Here is a 22612-nt window from a genome sequence, read left to right as displayed (position 1 = left end):
TCATAATACCCCAGTGAATGTCTTTTATTGCTCGTTCGTCACTGGGTGATCAGTGGGGCAGCAGCCAAAGAGCTGAACATTTCCTCCATTCCAACACACACACACACACACACACACACACACTTTACTGTAAGTTATCAGTCTGACTAAAAGCTTTTTTTCCCCTTCAGAAGCCTAGCTCTCGTCATATTTTTCATCCGTGGTGTTTAAAGCTCTCGTCGGAACCGAAACAACCTCTGAACTTCACATCCGTGCTCAGCGGGTATCGGCGCTCGAAGAGGATATTTTTATCACACAATACCTCCTCCACTTCCTTTTGTGTCTTTAATTGGTCGTTTGATTGAGACTGTTTTTGACAGTGCAGTTCCTTTTTTTTTTTCCTTCCTTTTTTTAGGCCTCTGCTTCGTTTGATTTGTTTTTGCTTTTTTTAGACTTCCTGTGTGTGTGTGGTGTGTGTGTATGTATGTGTGTATGTATGTGTGTGTGTGTGTGTGTGTGTGTGTGTGTGTGTGTGTGTGTGTGTGTGGAGATTTAGAGCACATAAAGACAAAGATGGCTTACTGTCCCAGTTCTGGCTACTTTTATTTCCTCCATCTGGCTGGTGTGTGTACTTTTCCTCGGACCTCTCGTCCTCTTCACGCCAGGTTTTTGCTCGAATTACGTCTTGCGCTGAGATTGAACTGGAAGAACAGATAGACGTCTTTCAGCGTTAATAGGGCACGTGGCGTAAGCTCAGTCCGTCAGAGTGCCTCGCTTAAAGATAGCTACGCTCCCACCGCAACCTGTTCAGATATACAGGCAGGATATCGTACTAATTTGGCTTCGTGGACGTGTTATTGACGTGCGTCGCCTTAGCTCGAATGTCTAGAGGGTCCATCGTAACGTCGGATCTTTAATCGGGACGCTCGGGGTATATATATGGAGTTGACCTTGAAACTAGAGCCTTAGAAATAATAACGTGTGGACTATTTTTTTTCCTCCTCCCTCCTGCAGGATTTGGGATCTGGAAGGGAATGAAACCATGTCATTACGATTGTGGTCACCAGGTGTCACTGTGTGCTGGCATCCTGAGGAGATGTTTAAGGTGAGCTCATGTACTGCGAGTACCCTCACCTCAGTTCAAGCACAGGGTGTTCTCAGTGGGGAGCACAGACAGTCTTAGCCTTGATACAGATCTTTTCTTTGTCTCCGTCGGTAATAAATGCACTCGGCCGTTTTCTGTCCAAAAGTAATAAGGATGCTGAGGAGCTTTCTCTCTCTGCTTCTTCGCAGCTGATGGTGGCGGAGAAAAAGGGCACCGTACGTTTCTACGACCTCGTCACCCAGCAGGCCATTCTGTCTCTGGACAGCGGGCAGATGCCCCTCATGTCTGCTGACTGGTGCCTCACGAACACCATCAAAGTGGGCGCCGTGGTGGGTAGCGACTGGGTGATCTGGGATATTACACGCTCTAGGTAAGAACCCATTTAGCCCTCTCTTTTTGAGAATCTGAAAATATGATTGATCCATTTGTTTTAGAGTTTAGAAGCTGTACTTACGGGTAAGAAATCATAAAGCACGCGCACCAGGAGATAAACGAACGATTTCTTTTTTTCTCACAGTTATCCTCAGGACAAGAGGCCAGTGCATTTGGACAAAGCGCGACTGTTCAGGTAAGCTCCGACCTTTCCGTTCCAATCTCTCGCTCTCGTCGTCAGCGACGACGACCGTCTTTCATCCGTACGTGTTCTGCGTCTGTCAGGTGGTCGAGAGCAAACGAAAATCTTTTCGCCACCACCGGCTGTCCGGGAAAGATGAGCAGTCAGTTACTGGTGCATCACCTCAGTCACCCTCAGGTCAGTGTGTGTAGAGAGTGTTTTATCACGTGTTAAGTGTCAGTCTGTCGCACCTCATGCCTCGTTCTGTATGAATACCGTTTCAGCCCGTGATGATCGGCTCGTCCGTCGTGGGCTCGGGTCTGAGCTGGCATAGAACGCTCCCCCTGTGCGTGATCGGTGGAGACCGAAAGCTCTCTTTCTGGATGACCGAGATGTGAGCCGGCTTTTTCCTCAGACCTCTGAAGAATGCTTCTACGTTTGCAGCTCACTTCTTTAATAAATTTGCTTGTTTGTTTGTTTTTTTCACGAGTTCTCGCCCCGTGTTTTCACTCGCCCTCGTCAGACAATGGCTCTTCTTTCCTCTCGGCTTTTGTTCACGCCCCCATGTGTTTCTGCAAAGTGTCGTGTCTGCGACGTCCCATTACACCGGAGAGGAGAGGAGAACAATGACCTACTTTCAGATCGCTCCTTTTCACACAGACGCACTGTTTAGGACAGCACGAGCCGGGTAAATATTGCCGTGTACGCCGAACCTGGACCGATTACTCTTAATCCTTTCAACAGAAACAGAAATCTCAGTAGTGGCGTGGCCTGCAAGTTTCTGTTTCTCATTCACCACCGAACCAGAAAGTAGGACCCGGGTTGTTATTGGCGATGGGCGGGGTAAACACACCTACACCACCTACTAGACCTGTTCATTCATTTCAGCTGTAGTGTACAATTATCTCCTCACATAGGAGTGACAGGAGAAACTAAAACTGCCTTAAACACATGGACTAAGCGAACAAGCTTTGCTATAGGACACTTTGGACACCATATTTTTATGTCATCAGTTAATAAGTCAAGTCAGTAAATAATTCAGCACGCAATGTTTGGTAATTGATGAATTAAAGTATTCAATCAATTAACAAGTACACAACTGTAAACAAGTAAACAAGTCAGTCAGTCAGTATGCGAGTTAAAATGTCTTTATATACCAGTACTTAAACCATTCAGTAAAGTCAATAAAGTTATTGAATAAAGTCAGTAAGTCAGTAAACGAGTCAGTCAGTAAGTTAGTATACAAGTCTTAGGTTAATAAGTATTTACTGTCTTATTAACTGACTGACGCTTTAACTTACGTCAGCAATGAAGTCATTTAATAAGTCAGTACTCGGGTCAGTTGAGTCGATACACGAGTCAGTCGTTAAGTACTTAAGTCAGTGAGTAAAGTCGGCACACGAGTCGGTCGTTAAGTTAGTATATAACTCCTAAGTTTGTAAGTGCATGCATCAGTTAATAACTTAAGTTAAAATGTGAGTCTGTTAGAAACACAGTGAGACGGTAATAAGTCAGTATGTAAGGTCAGTACTCAGGTCAGTCGGACGTTTAAGTCCGTTAATACGTCAGTAAGAGCTTGAGTCAGTTAATAAGTGAGTAAATGCGTATTTGAGTCAGTTAATAAGTAATTAAGTACTTGATTCAGTAAGTACTCGTTAGTTATTGAGTCAGTAAGTCAGTATGCGAGTCGGTTAATAATCATAAGCTGTGTAATTTAGTGAACTTGGTGCACAATTCAGTTTATACCTCAGTAAAGCAAATAAGCAAATCACATAAGGTATCGTTATAAGGTATATTTGGGGGGGGGGGAGTTGTCCTGACATTAGTAAAGTCAGACTGGGAATTGGACAGGAAATAAGGAATTAAGTGGACAATTCAATTCAGTTTGATTTGTGTAGCGCTTTTAACAATGGACGTTGTCTCAAAGCAGCTTTACAGAAACGTATAAACACAGGATGGAGATTTTAAGCGTGTGGATTTATCTCTATTGCGTGAGTCAGTGGTGAGGAAAAACTCCCTGAGATGATACGAGGAAGAAATCTTGAGAGGAACCGGACTCAGAAGGAAACCCGTCCTCGTCTGGGTGACGACGGATAGTGTGAAAGTGAAAGAAAGTTCGTCATGGTGTGTATATGAAGTCTGTTTGTTGAACTAGTCCACTGTTCACTAAAGGAGACCCGAGTGTAAAACTGCATGTGGTAATCGCAGTCCCAAGGCCATCGCTGCAACCGTCGTCCCAGCGACCACAGCGATAACGTCCATGTGATAATCGCAGTCCTGAGGCCATCGCAGCATAGGACAGGGCTGTGTTGTGAGTGATTGTGTATTTGATCTGAATTGTGTACTTTGTGCAAAATGGCAAGAGGAACGATCCTGCTAAGACGATTCATCTTCATTGGAAATATTTCTTCTCTCTGTATGTACATCAAGTCCTCTTATCATGCTATCGCGCTCCTGTCTTGGTGCACTTGCTTTTCTAGGCCTGTGCGTGTGTGTGTGCACGTGATCGGAGTGTAACAATCAGCCATACTGTGCTGAAGACGTACACGGCTGTGTGTGCTGTAGTACAGCTGAGACGGCTGGTTACAGAAGGAGGTTTTGGGGGAACCTCGACTCTTTAGTCAGTCCTCTGTGTTTCTTGGAGCTCAGCAGCAAAACCACCGTCCACAATCATAACACGGTACCGCTCTCCAGGTTCTCCGGCTTTGTTTGAACAAGTCCAATGTGGTGTGAAGCGAGCGCTGGAACATCTGCGTTGTGCAAAGTCGACGTCAACCGCCACCACATCTCTCCTCACACACACACGTCTTTCCAAAGGACATAATAACTCCCAGAGTGGCTGAAGAGTCAGGAACCAGAAGCAGCCAGGGTTCTCACAAGAGCCATGCGATCAATAAAGGAGGCTTGGGATGAGTTTGATCAAAGGTTGCCATCTGGTGGTCGCTTATGCGCTACAGCTGAGGAGATCACAGATTCACAGATTTGTTTTTAAGGATGTAGTTTGAGACGGGAGATAGGAGAGACGTGCGAGAGGTGTGAATGCTGTTTCAGAGGAGGTTTAGACTCGGGCGAACCTTCTCAAGTCTGTATTTAAGTCAGTACATGAGTTGGTTAATCATGTATTAAGACAGTTAATTAATATTACGGCATGAGCGAGATTCGGCTGCTGAGTTTCTGGGTATTCCCGAATTCCCATCGAACTCCTCGACCTCCGGAGCTGCTGATATCCATGGCGATGCTGACACACATTTTGTGGCAGTACGATAAGCGCTTGGGGATTTGTGTGTAAAATAAATGCGAGCTGCAAAAAGTGCACCAGAAGGCCTCGATGCTTATCTTAATGCTATGGCAACGCACGTGTGTTTTGATCCTGGCTCGATTTTGGATCCAGGCTGCGGTTCTGCACTGGGATTTGCGGACTGGATCGCGCAGCGTGTAAGATGAGATATGGGCCGTGATTAATCACTCGTGTGCTTCTGAACTCTCTCTTAAATCTTTTCTGCGAATCGCCGTGTCTTCCAGATCTTTATTTACATCCTGGATTTCTTTCGCTTCGTGTTAAAAGTTGGCGGTTATCAGGTTTAACCTTGACGTCACGTCATTGAAGGAGCTTTTCGAGCAGCTGGGTTTTGTGGGCAGTGCTGCAGGGTGGTCTTATTTGGACTCGAGAACTGAAGCGAAGAGTAACCAGGCAAACTTCTCAAGAGGACCGGTTGGAAAAGGTCCACGGTGGCTCGTGCTCCAGAAAAAGTGCGACCACGAATAATCAAAGCGCATCGACGGGATGATAATCGGCCAGACTCGACCTGCTGTAGTCTGGCGAATGAGCAGTGTTACCGTTTTTATTTACGGTTACTGATCGGAAAGTCGGGGGTTCAAGCTCCAGCATTGCCAAGCTGCCACTGTTGCAACTTAACATTCTCTGCTCCAGGGGGCGCTGTATCATGGCTGACCCTGCACTCTGACCCCAACTTCCTAACATGCTGGGATATACGAAGAAGAAAAGAATTTCACTCTGCTGTAACGTATATATGACCAATAAAGACTCATTATCATTATATTTAACAACCTTTTAATAAGTGCACGAGCTGCTTATTAACTGTTTGTTTGTTTTTTTTAAACAAGGTTCCTCTGCTGCATTTTCCTGTTTAACGAGTTGCATGGTTAAATTTTTTTTTCCCTTCAACTTAGAATTAAAACACACTGTTTTTAGCTTTTACAATTAGTGGGCGTGAGATTGGCGCTAAAAAGCGTGAAGGCGTTTAGCACAGTCTTGGGATTTCCTGAAATGTTTTTGTTGGTAACTCAATTTTAAAGCTTGCCGTCGGTCCGTAACAGGGTCGTACTTCCGAGTGACCTCATCTCAGTCTGACTGCAAGTCAAGAAAGAAAGAACAACGGAGCTCGCGTTTCATCTTCTCCTGATCTTCAGGAGATTCGGATCGTGCGAGTTCCTGGTGAAGATGCGACTTCATCGCGGACTATTCCGAATATTTATTAGGGGTGAACGTACGTTTTGCATAATCTGTAATGGACGACTTGTGGGAAAGGATGGAAAAAATATAGCTGATTTAAAAGAAAAGAAAAAAAAAAAAGGATTTTAATGATGATCGCTGAAGTGTGGTCATAGTGGGTTTGGGCAGCTGTTTTCTATCAGAAAGTGCTGTAGGTTTGGACGTTTTGTAGGCTTAAATTTTTTACATTTCCATCACTAGGTGGTGGAGGCGTTATGTTTACGCGCGTCCGTCCGAGATTCTTGTACTGCAAGTGTAAATTCTCAAGAATAAGTGCTACGATTCATACGGAAATCTCATTCTAACCAAAGAATTATCGGATTTTGGAATTGATCCAGATAGGGTCAAGGTTACCGAAAGGTCAAACGCTGGAAGTAGTTCAATTCAATTCAATTTTATTTGTATAGCGCTTTTTACAATAGACATTGTCTCAAAGCAGCTTTACAGAAATATCAACACGGTGTACAGATATTAAAGGTGTGAATTTATCCCAACTGAGCAAGCCACTGAGTGGCGACGGTGGCGAGGAAAAACTCCCTAAGATGTTTTAAGAGGAAGAAACCTTGAGAGGAACCCGACTCAGAAGGGAACCCGTCCTCATCTGGGTAACAACAGATAGTGTGAAAGAGTTCATTATGGATTTATATGAAGTCTGTATGGCGTTAAGAGCAGCCGTAGTCCCAGCAGTCTGGAATTAAAGAAGATTTGAGCTCCATCCAGAGGCAGAAAGGATCTGGATCTCTAGTATCTCCATAAATTCGTGTGGGGCTCGCGAAAGGAGAGAGGGAGAAAGTAGAACAGAATCTAGTCAGGGTAGGCTTGAGTAAACAAATACGCTTTAAGCCTAGACTTAAACACTGAGACTGTGTCTGAGTCCCGAACACTAATAGGAAGACTGTTCCATAACTGTGGGGCTCTATAAGAGAAAGCTCTTCCCCCTGCTGTAGCCTTCACTATTCGAGGTACCGTCAGATAGCCTGCATCTTTTGATCTAAGTAGGCGTGGCGGATCATATAAAACCAAAAGGTCGCTTAGATATTGTGGCGCGAGACCGTTCAGTGCTTTATAGGTTAATAAAAGTATTTTATAATTAATGCGAGATTTCACTGGGATCCAATGCAGTATTGATAATATCGGTGTGATCTGGTCGTATCTTCTAGTTCTAGTTAGGACTCTAGCAGCTGCATTCTGGACTAACTGGAGCTTATTTATGTTCCTACTGGAACATCCAGACAGTAAGGCATTACAGTAATCTAATCTAGAGGTGACGAACGCATGAACTAGTATTTCCGCATCATGTAGTGACAATATGTTTCTTATCTTAGAAATATTTCTGAGATGAAAGAAGGCTATCCTAGTAATATTATCTACATGAGCATCAAATGATAGGCTGGAGTCAATAATCACTCCAAGGTCTTTAACTGCTGTACATGATGAAACAGAAAGACCATCCAGAGTAACCATGTGATCAGAAAGAATACTTCTAGCTACACGTGGGCCTAATAAAAGTATTTCTGTTTTATCAGAATTAAGCAGAAGGAAGTTAATTAACATCCAATGTCTAATGTCCTTTACGCAATCCTCAACTTTACTAAGCTTCTGTCTGTCCTCTGGCTTCGCTGAAACATACAGCTGTGTATCATCAGCATAACAGTGGAAGCTAATTCCATGTTTACGAATAATTTGACCTAGGGGTAGCATATATAAAGTAAAGAGCAGTGGGCCTAAAACAGAACCCTGTGGAACTCCAAAAGTAACCTCAGTACGCATGGAGAAATCACCATTTACATCTACGAACTGATAACGATCAGTCAGATAAGACCTGAGCCAGGACAGGACTGTTCCCTTAATACCAACAACATTTTCTAATCTATCAAGGAGAATAGTGTGATCTATAGTATCAAAAGCTGCACTAAGGTCGAGTAACACAAGCAGCGAGACACAACCCTGATCAGAGGTCAGTAGAAGGTCATTTACTACTTTAACCAGCGCTGTCTCTGTGCTATGATGAGGTCTAAATCCTGACTGATACATTTCATGAATGTTATTCCTATCTAAGTACGAGCATAACTGCTTTGCTGCAACCTTTTCTAAAATCTTAGAGATGAAGGGGAGATTTGATATCGGTCTATAGCTGGACAATTGAGACGGGTCAAGATCATTTTTTTTAATCAAGGGTTTAATAACTGCTAATTTAAGTGATTTAGGTACATAGCCAGTGCTTAGGTAAGAATTGATTATAGAAGTAGTTCTTCTTTAATAGCATCCTTCTTGATTGAAGTATACATTAAAGGAATTTCAGACTCCTAAATTAGCAACAAAACAGGACTAGAACTGTCGATTCCTACTTGCACACAGTATACATCGATTGTTTGCTCTTAAAATGTCTTTTAACTTTACTTTTACTTCATCGTCGATAGATATGAATGAGAGTATTTGATCGATGGAATATCAGCGGGACACAAATAACATCCACGTTTCAGAAATACACTTCCTACAGAGAGTGGCTTTTTAGAAAAGCACCTAGTGACATCAAAGGTCTGTTTATTTCAAATTATTACTATTAGTAATAATTATACTGGCTCATTAGCTGATCCTAGCTAGGACTCAGCGGGGTTGTCGTTATCGCTACGGTGTCCGTGTAGCCTGAGCTGCCATTTTGTTTATATTTTTCTTTGATCAGCTGATAAGGTCAATTTGAGAGTATAGCACTTTGACCTGAGTGATAGCTTGAATTACAGCTTACTATTGAGTGGGGAAAACACGTTCCGAGTAAATCATCAGAATGCCCTTAACGTCCTCGTGCCGTTAGCACGAATGCTCATTAACCACATTTTGTGTCGTTGCTAATTCAACGCTGAAACTAAACCCCGTTAGTCATTTGAGAGCGAAATGGAGCAAAGTAAGCTTATATTACAAATGAGCGTGTTGCCTGGGATGTGTTTAAACATTTTTGGAGGGTTCGAAATGATTTTTATGTACCGTTTAGTTCAAAATATACCGTTTGTACTAGCGTGCGGATGTTGTCCGGTGAAGATCGCACTTCTGGGTCTCTGGATGAGTGTATCTCTTGGTAAATATAAATGTAAAACTCGACACAATTACAGAATGAATAGTCAAAAATAAAGCTTTATTAAGGGCACGTATATCTGTTGAACACACACACACAGACACAGAGAGAGAGTCTACTGAAGAACAGCATGCAGGATGAGCGTGAGATATATTTACACTGTGTATACATCTAATTTTCTCCACGTGGGTGTTGAATAATTCGCGATTAAAGACGAAACCAGGCTTTCAGGCTCATCTTTGGCCCAGTCTCTCTAACGCGCTGTGCAGGATCTTCAGCTCCTCTCTCATTTGGCCCAGAACGTTCTGGATCTTAGCGGGTCGGTCCAGGATCTCCGTGGAGCAGGTGTACGGGTCGTATCTGATGGAGAACGGCTTCGGGATGGTGGAGGAGTACCGCCTGGAGACGGAAGATCATTAGCGCTTATATTTTATATCAGCAGTCACGTTAACATTTTAAAACCGTTCTTACACAGTTTATTAGTATCGGTCATCTCGGGAAGTCGTCCATTTCATTACTGAACATCTTAGCGACGAATATTACTAAACAGTGTGTAACAATTTGAAGAATCGATCAAATATTTTAAACCTTTTTATTCTTGTTCACTGAACACGGATTTTCAATTTTGACATTTTTAAACTCATTCAAGCTTTTAAATGTTTTATGGAATGTAACATTTTATTATCGTCACATCTGTTGTTTATTTTTAAACATTTTTTTCACCATCGTAAAAGCATTGTAAATGTCTCTTCAACGTTCAACGTTCTTCAAACCTCCCACTAAACATTTTCTTTCCTCGTATTCTTTGCTTATTAAACATCGCTACGTTTCAAGCTATGTTCGCTATTTCATAAACCGCGAAACTATTAAGTTTTAAACCGTCGTCATCCTTTTAACGATTACACGGTTATGTTCGTAGACATTACTCGGCGTTTTATCATTTGTTCCGTTCGTTACTAAACATTTTAAACGTGGTCTGAAGAAAGGAATACCGTCACGATGCCATTATTTACAGCCTTAGTATTAAAGAGCAGGAAAAGCATTAAAAACCTGTTAATACTCCATAGCAAGTCTTAAGCGACAACCTGCAGACACATCTGTGTGTATTTAACTACTCTCATTAGTTCCGCTGTTACGTTTCTCTTCTGTTTAAAAGCTATTCGTCTGTCCTGACCCCAACCCGACCCCTATATATATATATAAGCGCGATATACGGTATAAGGATTCACCTTATCCTGTGGGTAGCATCATCAAAGCTCTGGGAGACAAAGTACACGGGCTGGTACGTCTGATCCTGGTACGGCTGGACCGCCGTCTCGGCGGGGACGAACGGCTTGTACTCGGGTTCGTTAGAGAGAGCATACTAGAGGAACACAGAGAGAGCCGTGTATTTAAAAACTGGTCTCGCAAATTCGAATCTATTCCTGAAAGCATCTGTATGATTAATACAAACACGATGCGTTCATGCCATAACGCATAGCCTATAGCATCTCATCACGTTAACTCTGAATGTTTTTTTTTGTTGTTTGTTTGTTTTTTTAAACGTAAATATTTGATTTGATCCACTATTAACTCGCATCATAAATACTTCAGTAATATAGCCTGTTTCATATGATTTCATATACCCAGATTTATTACCTGGGTATAACTGACACTTCATACGATTTAGCTCATTAGTACTAATGCACAGTATTCTACATTTCCATCATACCCAGTGATGTTTATTCTGATGATCGATTTTATTACCAGACCTGACGAGCTTTACACATTCCGCACAGGAGCTCCGCAATTTAACATCGGCGTACGCTACTACGAGTTAGCGTACCCTATCGCTCAGAAATCCTTTTTCTTCTCAATAAAACAAGACATGAGCTGCATGAGTCTGGAATGATTTGCGCTGGTGTTTTCAACTCAGATATGAACCCACACCGACTGGAAGCCCTACGCTCTATCGGACTTGTGGGCGTCCTTGTTTTCTTTCTTTCTAGTTACAGTATGTTTGACTCGGTAACCGTGAACCGGGCGTATAGTTATTTCATCCTGCATCCAGCTGAGTTTTTCACGCTCGGCGCTGCCACCAAGCGGTTCCCGACTGCGCAGCCGATAATGTTATTACGCCGTCGTCTACTGTCTCCATTTTGATCGTATCAAATCGTTCAGCGTGATTAGAAATATCGCACGAGTCTGTCGTCGAGGATTTTTGTTCCTCCGAAAATAGTATACGCGTTTCGTTTTTACTTCGACTTTTCAAGGACTCGCTCCAGATCTCCTTTTTTTCTTTCTTCTTTTATTCTACATTTATTACAGCCAATAAACTCTATGCTTTTATTTGTATAGGCAGATACCACTACAACCCGTATTTACAATATGTCTGTTCATTTCAGGAGTTTTTCATGCAATCAATTCAGTTAAGAACCCAATCTCATAAAAAATGTGAATAGATTCAAACAAACGCAGACGATATTTTAATACCAAACGCTTGAGTGTATACCCTGTTTGATGATCTACTGATGGTCATGAGTTCAAATCCCAGCACTGCTAAGCTACCACTGTTGGGCCCTTGAGCAAGGCCTTTAACCCTCAACTGCTCAGTTGTATGAGATGTATGTAAGTCTCTCTGGAGAAGCACATCCGCCAACAGTCGTAAATATAAAATGTAAATGTAAGTGACTTTCGGCCGCTTTCACTTTTCACCGAGACACAAATTCTCACACATTTGTACTCCTGGTTCAGATTATAGGCTAATAAAATTACAGCTCATTTTATTATTAGTGTACATATTTAGCAGTTGAATGTTGAATTGCTTCCTTTTAGATTACGTATGAAGTTTTTTTTTCTCACCAAAAGTTCTCCATAGGAAGATAAGAGGCCGGCACCGTACGCCTTTACTTCCCCGTTCTGCTTGCAGAGCCCAAACTCGACCGTGAACCAGTAGAGCTGTGGAAGAAAACGAGAACATACGCAGTAAGTCATATATTTCATTAAGGTTTGGAATGCTGAAAGTCTATCATGAAACTTTCAGGTTTCAAAAAAATTTAAATAATTGCATGTCATTTCCCAACATAACCACTAGATGTCAGTAGATTTAGGCATTTGATCAGCGCTCGTACTTCTTTCATACTTAATTCTCAGTAAAAAAGCTCCTTACAGTAGACAGCTTTTCGATATCCTCATCAGATGCTCCAAGAGAGGCGAGACCAATCTCCTGTGAAGAAAATGAAACAACTGAAGTCCACACGTTCGTCTTCTGAAATAAATTAGCAAACTACAACTTAAACGAAACAGCAGGGGTGGAAATGACTTCAGTAATAGTTCTTTGTTACTGTAGCTTTTTTGTGTGTGTGGAAGATTTGTACTTTATTCAAGTTTTATTGAAACGCAATACTTTTACTGGAGTACGTTGGACTCCTTACATTTTCCTTTGAACCTTCAAAGTGCATCTTAAAAATCTCAAACACCACGAGTCAAATGGGCAAATTGGGAGTTGAACCCAGAGGTGCGAGGCAAACATACATGATAACGACTAATCCACCATTCCCCCTCTTATTTGATCATATAAAGGGCGGGGAAAAAAACCTTTTACTTTTTGCTCAGGTAGAAAATATTTATGTTTAAATTTAGATACTTTTTAACTTTTACTTAAGTATCTACATTTGACTGAGTAAGACTTTTAATAAGATTCATACTTCTACTTAAGTACAGTTTCTTTCTACTTTTTCCACCTCTGCAAAACAAAAACAAACAAACAAAAAGCTTAAGGGACTTGTACAAAAGTTTTAACTGTATATATATATTGTTTAATAACAATGGAAATAGAAATCTGTAAAGTTAAAAGTGAATACCTGTGAAAACTGAGCGAACTCCTTGTCCGTGAGCATGGGGATGTGTCCGAGCAGTTCGTGACAGCAGTCCCTGAATTCATTAAATAAAACCCGGTCAGCTTGTGTTCGCTTGCGAGTGTGGGACTGAATAACAAGTGTAGAGCGTATGTGGGGACGTACGGCTCTGGAGAGTGCATGGGTGATGAGGAATGGCGAATGTACTGCGTGCACTGGAACACTCTGAACGCCAGACTCGCCAGGAAGTCCCGCGCCGACAGCAAACCCACGACTGGGCGCAGCTGGAAGCCTGTCTTTTCTGAAAACGCAAACACATCATAAATACCATCAATCGCTCCGGTCAAAGTGAACAATCTACCTTTTTTTTTTCTTCTTTTTTTTTTACTGGAAGGGATATCAATTTTTATTTCTACAGAATGATAGACATAGTCACAAAGCAGCGAGGAAAACCTCCCTGAGACGGCATGAGGAAGAAACTCGAAAGGGAACCTCGTCGTCTTCTGGGTGACACCGGGTAATGAGATTATAAATCATTATACAGGTGTAGAAGAGTAAAGACACACAGTACCGAGTGTGTTTACACGGTATTCGGTATGAGTGGATTTCTACGATTCAGTCTGATTGCAGCAGCAGCTACAGATCTACAGTATCCAGTCATATATATGAAAAATCATTTGCAGAATTCCTAATTATATTCCAAAATGTATTCATTTACATTTGATTTGACTTGAGTTAAGGAAACTAAATAATTTGTGTTAAGAGCGTACAGAGTGTGTATATATATATATATATATATATATATATATATATATATATATATATATATATATATATATATATGCATACATTGTATGTGATTCCCTAATGCATCACTAGATGTCAGTAGATGTCTTTCATTTCCTTATTGCTTATTGCTTGTTACTGTTTGATGAGGTGATTCATGAATACCTGGCCATTAATATTTGGTGGAAGGCCTCCTCTAGACATGGTTCCTTATTCTTTCCATTTGTAATAATGGATTTAATGTAACTGCACACGATGTTCATTGCCTGGGAGAGTTTTTCCAACCAAACATTTTTTTTTTTTAGCACCTTGGCTTCTTGTTCTTTCACAAACTCACAGATGTATTTATATTCAGATCGAGTGACACTTTAGTCACACACAGGTCAAGTCTTTTAAACTAATTATGTGACTTCTGATGGTACTAGAACTACGCTATATACAGTACGGCGTATATAGTTTTAGGCACATGCACAGAAATGCTGTAGGGCAAAGATGCCTTTTACTGTAGAGCAGTAAATGGTAGTAAATGAAGCAAAGTCAATATTTGGTGTGACAAATAAATCTAAATACAAATAAAAACAGTAGTCTCAGGTAGAATGAGTGCAGTTTTATAAGGAAATGAGCTGTAAGGTTTATTGAGTATCTTACAGAACCAGACACGGTTCTTCTGGAGACTTCGACTGTCGCATTCGTGTCTGAGTTTTGCAGCAAAACCTTCATTGATGTCTTTTATCTGAAAAGTGTCTCTTACCATTTAATACTCTGCTTTCTTTCCTGACACACACACTTTTTTCTGTAAGGTTTTAATTCTGTGCTGGAAAACTAATGTCTGGGAATCTAACATGTTTTTGTTCTGACTCGATAATGCAGAAATCATCAAATAAAAATCTGTAACAAAGTTTCTACTAAAAAAAAAAAATAGGGTATGAAGGTTCAGGAAGAGGTTACCTTTCAAGAAATTGGATACGTCTCTGAGCTGAGGGATTTTGTGCTCTCCATAGCCGCATTCTCTCTCCAGCTGCTGCAGGCCATCCAGGAACTGTTTGCACGCATGAGTCGGATAGATGGAGGTCAAAGTCCTGTACACTTCTCTCCTAATGAAATATAAAGCATGTCAGGATCAGGATCCTGCGCGGGTGCACACTGAGCATCAACATGGCTGGTTATTATTTATTTTAAGATAAAAGTATTTCTAAGTAATTAAAAAAAACATAGTTCAAGTGAACTGAAATGCTAAAATAATAATAAAAAATACTACTACAACAACTACTACTACTGCTGCTGCTATTACTACTACTACAACTACTACTACTACTACAACTACTACTACTAAAACAACAACAACTACTACTACTACTACTACTACTACTACTACTACTACTACTTCTGCTACTAAAACAACTACTACTACTGCTGCTGCATCTACTACTATTACTGCATCTAAAACAATAACTACTACAACAACTACAACTACTACTACTACTACTACTACTACTACAACTACTACTACTACTACTACTACTACTACTTCTGCTACTAAAACAACAACTACTACTACAACTACTACAACTACTACAACTACTACAACTACTACTACTACTACTACTACTTCTGCTACTAAAACAACAACAACTACTACTACTACTACAACTACTACTACTACTACTACAACTACTACTACTACTACTACTACAACTACTACTACTACTACTACTACTACTACTTCTGCTACTAAAACAACTACTACTACTGCTGCTGCATCTACTACTATTACTGCATCTAAAACAATAACTACTACAACAACTACAACTACTACTACCACCACTACAACTATAACAACTACTACTACTACTACTAAAACCACAACAACTACTACTACTACTACTACTACTATTACTACTACAACTACAACAACAACTACTACTACAGCTACTACAACTACAACAATTATTACTACTACTATTACTTCAAATACACCAACTACTACTACTACTACTACTACTACTACTACTACAGCTACTACTACTTCTACAACCACAACAACAACAACTATTACTACTACTACTACTACTACTACAACTACAACAACAACAAATACTACAACAACTACTACTACTGCTACTACAACTACAACAATTACTACTACTACTACTGCAACTACAACAACAACTATTACTACTACTATTACCTCAACTACACCAACAACTACTACTATTACTACAACAACTACTACTACTGCTACTACAACTACAACAACTATTACTACTACTACTACTATTACTTCAACTACACCAACAACTATTACTACCACTACTACAACAACTACTACTACTGTTACTACAACTACACCTATTACTACTACAACAACTACTACTACTGCTACTACAACTACAACAACTATTACTACTACTACTACTATTACTTCAACTACACCAACAACTATTACTACCACTACTACAACTACAACTACAACTACAACAACAACTACTACAACAACTACTACTACTGTTACTACAACTACACCTATTACTACTACAACAACTACTACTACTACTGCTACTACAACTACACTGTAAAATATTTCAGATGATTAATAAATAATCATAAATTTGGAAATGAAATTTAAATAATAAATTTGAATAAATAATTTAAATAAATAATACATTTGGAAATGAAAGTTCACCTGCTGCCTTAAAAATGTGAGTGAACTCAACTTAACAATAACCTTTGTTTCAAGTAAAAAAAGTTATGTTTTACAAGTCAAGACAATGAATTACTTTAAGTTTCATTTTTGAGAACTTGAGTTCAATATCCAAAACTTGTCATGACAACTGGAGTTAAAGAGAAGAAATAAGTTCACATAACTTAATGGGGCTATCATGTTTTACAGTGTACTATATATTATTATTATTATTATTATTATTATTATTATTATTATTATTATAGTCAGGGCAAAAAGAAGAAGACAATTAAGATACTCAGTTTGGTATGCAAAACCCACCAGGTGGCAACCTCTTCCGGAGTATATTCGACATGTGGTAACAGGTCGCCCCTGCAAACAATTACAAAAATTTTATAACACACACACACACACACACACACACACACACACACACACACACACACACACACGGATATCTTTCTTTACATATGAAACAATTTCACTTCCATTTTTGCTGCAACGTTCTGTGCACACATACAGCATTGCATTCACTCTCCTAGGGTTTATTTACAGTAAGTTCAGATGGATTTATTTAAAAGATGTTCTGTCAGCACTGGAGATTTTGCTGTGAATGTAATACCTCTAAATATAATAACTAACGATCCTACTTACTGTTTGAAGTTGAACGCCAGTTCAGATATAAACGCTCTCCGTTTTCTGTATTCCGGATCGCTAAACCCCTGGATCGAACAGAAATGTGAAATACTGCAAGATTTATCAGGTCAATACTAAAGGTCGTTGGTTTTGCACTTCGTTTTCCGGTTCATACCACAGCATTAGCTCCTATAACGTAAGCGAGAACAGGAACTTTCTTTGTGGACATTTCACAACATTAAATGCAGCTGTAAATGGATAAAAAGTACGACGTCATTTTTTAAAATCAATTTTAAATGATTTTTTTTCTCTCTCTCAAGTTGCTGTGGTGTAAGAGGAATACAAGACTTCTGGGAACGCTGTTAGAAGAAAAGAATCTACTTAGGAGCGGTAACGATAACTCGTCATTCCTCGCACCACTCCATCGTCGATTATTTTTCTATAACAGCATGACACGGAGTGTTTAATTCCTTATTTATTATACTTATTAATAAAGTTACGTACGGGGTGATCTTGGTCCAGGTCAGGGTCGTACTTTGTAATTACATGATTGCATTTGTCCAGATCACTGATCTTCCGTGGGAACCATGGAACTAGAAGGGGGGTTGGCACAAAATAAATACACAAATAAATAAATAAATAATAGTTATTTTCAGGTCATACAGTACGCACACGGTTTAGCACACGCGAGTTGAGCGCAGAGGTTTGTACACACATCGGACAAGAACGCGGTGATGACGTTTCATTTGATCAGGACATTCCGTACAGATGTTCCTGTATTACCTTGGGTAAACATCTGGGTAAATATAACTCATATACTACTGCCAAACACATACAAATACATACACTCCCACTTTAATTTGGGGGTGTATGATGATTTCATTTTTACTTTCGTCTTGGACTTTTTTTCATCCAGAAACCATTGGAGGGGGGGTTGGTACAAACTTTTGCACTCAACTGTATAATAGGCCTATTAATACTAACATTATACTCAGTCTAATAAGAGCTGTTTCATTGATCTACTTGTTGCATGATGTTGTTATTGCTATCTTTTACCCGAGAAGGTGTGTGTAGAGCATCTTTAAAGTGTAAAAAATTATTTTGAAAGGAGATTAAATGTATATCAGCAGGTCCTTAAGGTCCAATTATCCTTTAAGGTGAGACATTACAGGAGAATAGGGTCATTTAAAAAAAAAAACTAACAAAAAACAGCCATATGATGCCAGTGAATATCATATGCAAATATATTTTCATCTGATTAAAGATGACTAGAAATACATCCTCAAGAGAAGGACTTTTACAAAAATATCATTTCTTTATCGTTTAATGTAGAAAATACCGTGCACTCTCATAAAGTCTTTTCTTTTTTCCTTAGTTTTTTTTTTTTGTGTGTGTGTGTGTGTGTGTGTGGTCTTTTGGTCAGTATAAAATCTCACATGAATCCAAGAGTAATCAATGTTGTAATGTTTTCCTAGTTGGGATAGGAAATGTAGAAAAAATACAGATTTGGAGTAAAATGGTTTTTAATAAACGATGTGATTTCAGGTCTTTTCACTCCAGTTAGTGTGGGTTTGAGAAAATTGACAAGTATAGCCTATCATAATGAGACATATAGCCTAACAGTGCTGCGAAAAGTCTTAGGCACAGGCAAGGAAATGCTGTAGAGCAAAGATGCCTTCACAAATAATGAAATTAAATGTTTCTCCATTTAAAAAAAAAAATACTATAAAGAGCAGTAAACAGTAATAAATGAAACAAAGGCGAGATTTGGTGTGACGACCCTTTGCTTTAAAAAAAAAAAAATGTATTAGTCGTCTCAGGTAGAATGAGTGCAGTTTTATAAGGAAATGAGCTGTAAGGTTTATTGAGTATCTTACAGAACCAGACACGGTTCTTCTGGAGACTTCGACTGTCGCACTCGCGTCTTATTTCTGCAGCGAAACCTTCATTGATGTCTTTTATCTGAAAAGTGTCTCTTACCATTTAATACTCTGCTTTCTTTCCTGACACACACACATTTTTCTGTCAGGTTTTAAGTTTGTGCTGGAAAACGAATGTCTGGGAATCTAACATGTTTTTTTCTACTGACTCGATAATGCAGAAATCATCAAATAAAAATCTGCAACAAAGTTATGAACATGCTAGCGTATATATACACACAGGCTTTTCAAGGATATACAACATGACGTCATTGTGTCGAGTGGGCGGAGCTTAAAACCTTCTTAGTCAAATAGACCAAACCAAAATAAATCAAAATAGTTAAATAAACAAATTCCTGCTGAGTTCTGATGTAAGTACAGTTTACGAAGATGTGTTTTAATTTAATCCGTTTTTTTTAATCTGAAAAAAATAATTTATATACAAGAACATATGTCCTTTGTAGCCAATTTAGATACAAAGGTAGCTACAAGGAAAAGTACAGGTTAATGCTTTTTTCTCCTGATGGCGTCGATCTTTTTTCCTGGACTACAGTGTGTAAATGTCAGTGTGAAAGTTTACGCACCCCGGTCGTCCTGCAGAAGCCGCACTTCATCTGCGACTCTTCTGAGCGCGTTAATGAAAGCGTCGGTGTCAGAGCTGTGAACTTCACACTGCATGAAGAACTCGAGCTCATCTGGGGACATTTTCTTACACCTCCGAGCAGCACGACTCTCCAGGTGGAGCAGCTTCGCCTCAAAGGTCTTTAATTAGACAATAAATAAATAAATCATCATCATCATCATCATTATTATTATTATTATTATTATTATTATTATTATTATTATTATTACTACTATTGTTATTATTATATTTGTTATACTACTACTACAACTACTACTAATAATAATCATTGTTATTATTATTATTATTATTATTATTATTACTACTATTGTTATTATTATATTTGTTATACTACTACTACAACTACTACTACTAATAATCATTGTTATTATTATTATTGTTATTATTATACTACTACTACTACTAATAATAATAATCATTGTTATTATTATTATTATTATTATTATTATTATTATTATTGTTGTTATTCTTCTTCTTATTATTATTCTTCCTATTGTTATTATTGTTATTATTATACTACTACTACTACTAATAATAATAATCATTGTTATTATTATTATTGTTATTATTATACTACTACTACTACTAATAATAATAATCATTGTTATTATTATTATTGTTATTATTATACTACTACTACTACTACTAATAATAATAATAATAATAATCATTGTTATTATTATTATTATTATTATTATTATTATTGTTGTTGTTATTCTTCTTATTATTATTATTCTTCCTATTGTTATTATTGTTATTATTATTATTATTACTACTATTGTTATTATTGTTGTTATTATTATTACTACTACTACTACTACTACTACTATTATTAAAAGGAGTGGCTCTTAATTTCATTGTACATGTGTATAGTGACAATAAAAGGCATTCATTCATTCATTATTATTATTATTATTATTATTATTATTATTATTATTATTATTATTATTATTATTATCATTTCATCTGATTCTGCTTTAATGAGCTGCTGTAGCAATTCGGAGTAGCCCGAAATATCAATCAACAGTGCAATTCGCATGAATCCTAAACCCCTGGTCATTTATTGGACAGAAAGCACGCGCTGAGATTGCTGAGTGAATGCTAAAATAAACCCCACGGGTTATTGCGTGAATGCTGTTTGGGAATAAATCTAATATAATAAAGTGGTTGTAGCTGATTGATCAGTAAACCATCATTAATGCAGCATTCATTAGCAAGCATTTCAAAAAATCTTTATTTATTCCCTGCACGTTCAAAACCAGAGCGCGTGCCTCAAATGCGAACATAAATAAATCACGCAAGAACGGTTTTTGTGCACATTATTCTTGGTGACAAACACATGTTTGTCTTGAACCTCTGACCACACTTGAAGTGTCATACACTGGTTTGTTAAACATAATAATAATAATAATAATAATAATAATAATAATAATAATAATAATAATAATAATAAGCCTATGTCTCATCTGTTCAACAAATGACAAATATGCAGCCAGTTCATTTAGAAATCATTCATGTTTCAAGATTTTTTTTATTTTTTTAATTTATTTTCAACAAAAAAGTTTCTGGAGACAAACATTTGAAATATCTTCCACTTAGACCAAGGATTCCTTCGAGATTTTTTTTTTCTCTTGTGCTTCTAAATGTTAAACGCACTAAACTGTAATGTAAAAGGGTACTAACATGTACCTCTCCTTGTCGCTGGGATGGAACCCTGAATGTGCACCGTTTGTACCTTTAGTATTTTATTATTATTATTATTATTATTATTATTATTATTATTATTATTATTATTATTATTATTATTATTATTATTTTACACGAGAAAAGAATTAATATCTACTGTGCAGCTTAGATCATTTTAAACGTACAAAAACAATGGAGGAAAGAGAGGAATAAATAAAGGAGGAAGGAAAGAAGAAAGAAAGAAGGAAAGAAAGAAAGAAAGAAGGAAGCAAAGAAAGAAGGAAAGAGATAAATAAATGAGGAAAGAAAGAGGAAGGAAGGAAGAAAGAAAGGAGGAAAGAGAGAAATGAATAAAGTAGGAAAGAAATTAAGAAGGAAAGAAAGAAAGAAAGAAAGAAACCACACTAGTACCATCCCAGATATAGTGAAAGGTGCAGTTTAGTGCAGATAGGAGCGTTTAATTCTCCTGATGGGGGTTAAGATGCTATTTTTTTTATTATTTGTATATATATATATTATATATTTTGTATTTATTGACATATTAAATGATTTTAGAGCGCGCGCTCTCAGTGACTCACCTCGAAAACTTTCCCAGCCTTGAAGAAGCCAGCATTTTTGTCGTTCTTCTGCGTAAAGAGCAGGTGGAGAGTCACTTTACCGCTTTTCTCTTCGAAAACCAAGTTGTCGCCGGTGCGCGATGGACCCGGAGACGCAGCTGTGCTCTCCCTGTCTCTCTCCCTGTCTCTCTCCCTCTCCCTGTCTCTGCGCGCGTCCTCGATGAGACTCCGCTTTCTGCCGCTGAAAGGCACACTCTGCGCCACGCTCTCCGTCTTCATTTCACCCCTCTTCAGTTCTCTCGTCTAGGCTTTTTCCCCCGTCTCCTGTCATGTACAGAGCGATTTATATACTCGAGGAAATCGTGAGGTCTTTATGTAAATGCGGTGCAGGAGCGCGACTCCATGTGCGCAGCGCTGCGTCACGCGCTTTAAGAAGCCTAAAAAGCCAGCGGTTATCAAACGACCCTCAGATCTCGTGCGTGTGACAGTACACACAGTCTAGATTTAACCAAAGGAGAACTCGGAAAGTCTTTCTTTTTTTATCAACCGTGACAGAAATTGGAGATTGGGGATGTGAGGTACTCTCCAAGGTACTGAAACAACAACAACAACAATAATAATGGTTTACTGCTATTATACTTCCATGTCC

At 38.7% G+C, this 22612-nt stretch overlaps 2 protein-coding genes across 2 annotated transcripts in view; one reads left to right on the top strand and one right to left on the bottom strand.

Annotated features, from left to right (window-relative positions):
- nup37 (nucleoporin 37) overlaps window positions 1-2119 on the top strand; it is a gene marked incomplete at its 5' end in the record, with an annotated part of 16526 nt that extends 14407 nt beyond the window's left edge. Inside the window, 5 exon segments of the mRNA NM_001201029.1 lie at window positions 994-1084; window positions 1273-1454; window positions 1602-1652; window positions 1742-1835; window positions 1922-2119. Coding sequence (NP_001187958.1) covers window positions 994-1084; window positions 1273-1454; window positions 1602-1652; window positions 1742-1835; window positions 1922-2035 — 532 coding nt within the window. The 3' untranslated portion in view covers window positions 2036-2119.
- A 7062-nt stretch (window positions 2120-9181) lies between these two features.
- th2 (tyrosine hydroxylase 2) lies at window positions 9182-22561 on the bottom strand. The gene is made up of 12 exons (XM_017494435.3): window positions 21985-22561; window positions 19662-19839; window positions 17663-17751; window positions 17177-17244; window positions 16844-16894; window positions 14791-14936; window positions 13222-13357; window positions 13063-13132; window positions 12369-12425; window positions 12062-12157; window positions 10450-10583; window positions 9182-9619 (listed from the first exon to the last, which is right to left on the bottom strand). Exons 1-12 carry the CDS (start codon window positions 22240-22242, stop codon window positions 9454-9456), a joined length of 1449 nt encoding a protein of 482 aa, XP_017349924.1. The 5' UTR covers window positions 22243-22561; the 3' UTR covers window positions 9182-9453.
- Window positions 22562-22612: the final 51 nt, after the last annotated feature.

The sequence above is a fragment of the Ictalurus punctatus genome, chromosome 19 (genome assembly GCF_001660625.3).
Source record: "Ictalurus punctatus breed USDA103 chromosome 19, Coco_2.0, whole genome shotgun sequence".
NCBI lineage: Eukaryota > Metazoa > Chordata > Actinopteri > Siluriformes > Ictaluridae > Ictalurus > Ictalurus punctatus.
The sequence above is the reverse complement of the archived record's forward strand: the minus strand, read 5'-3'. Positions and strand labels throughout refer to the sequence as shown.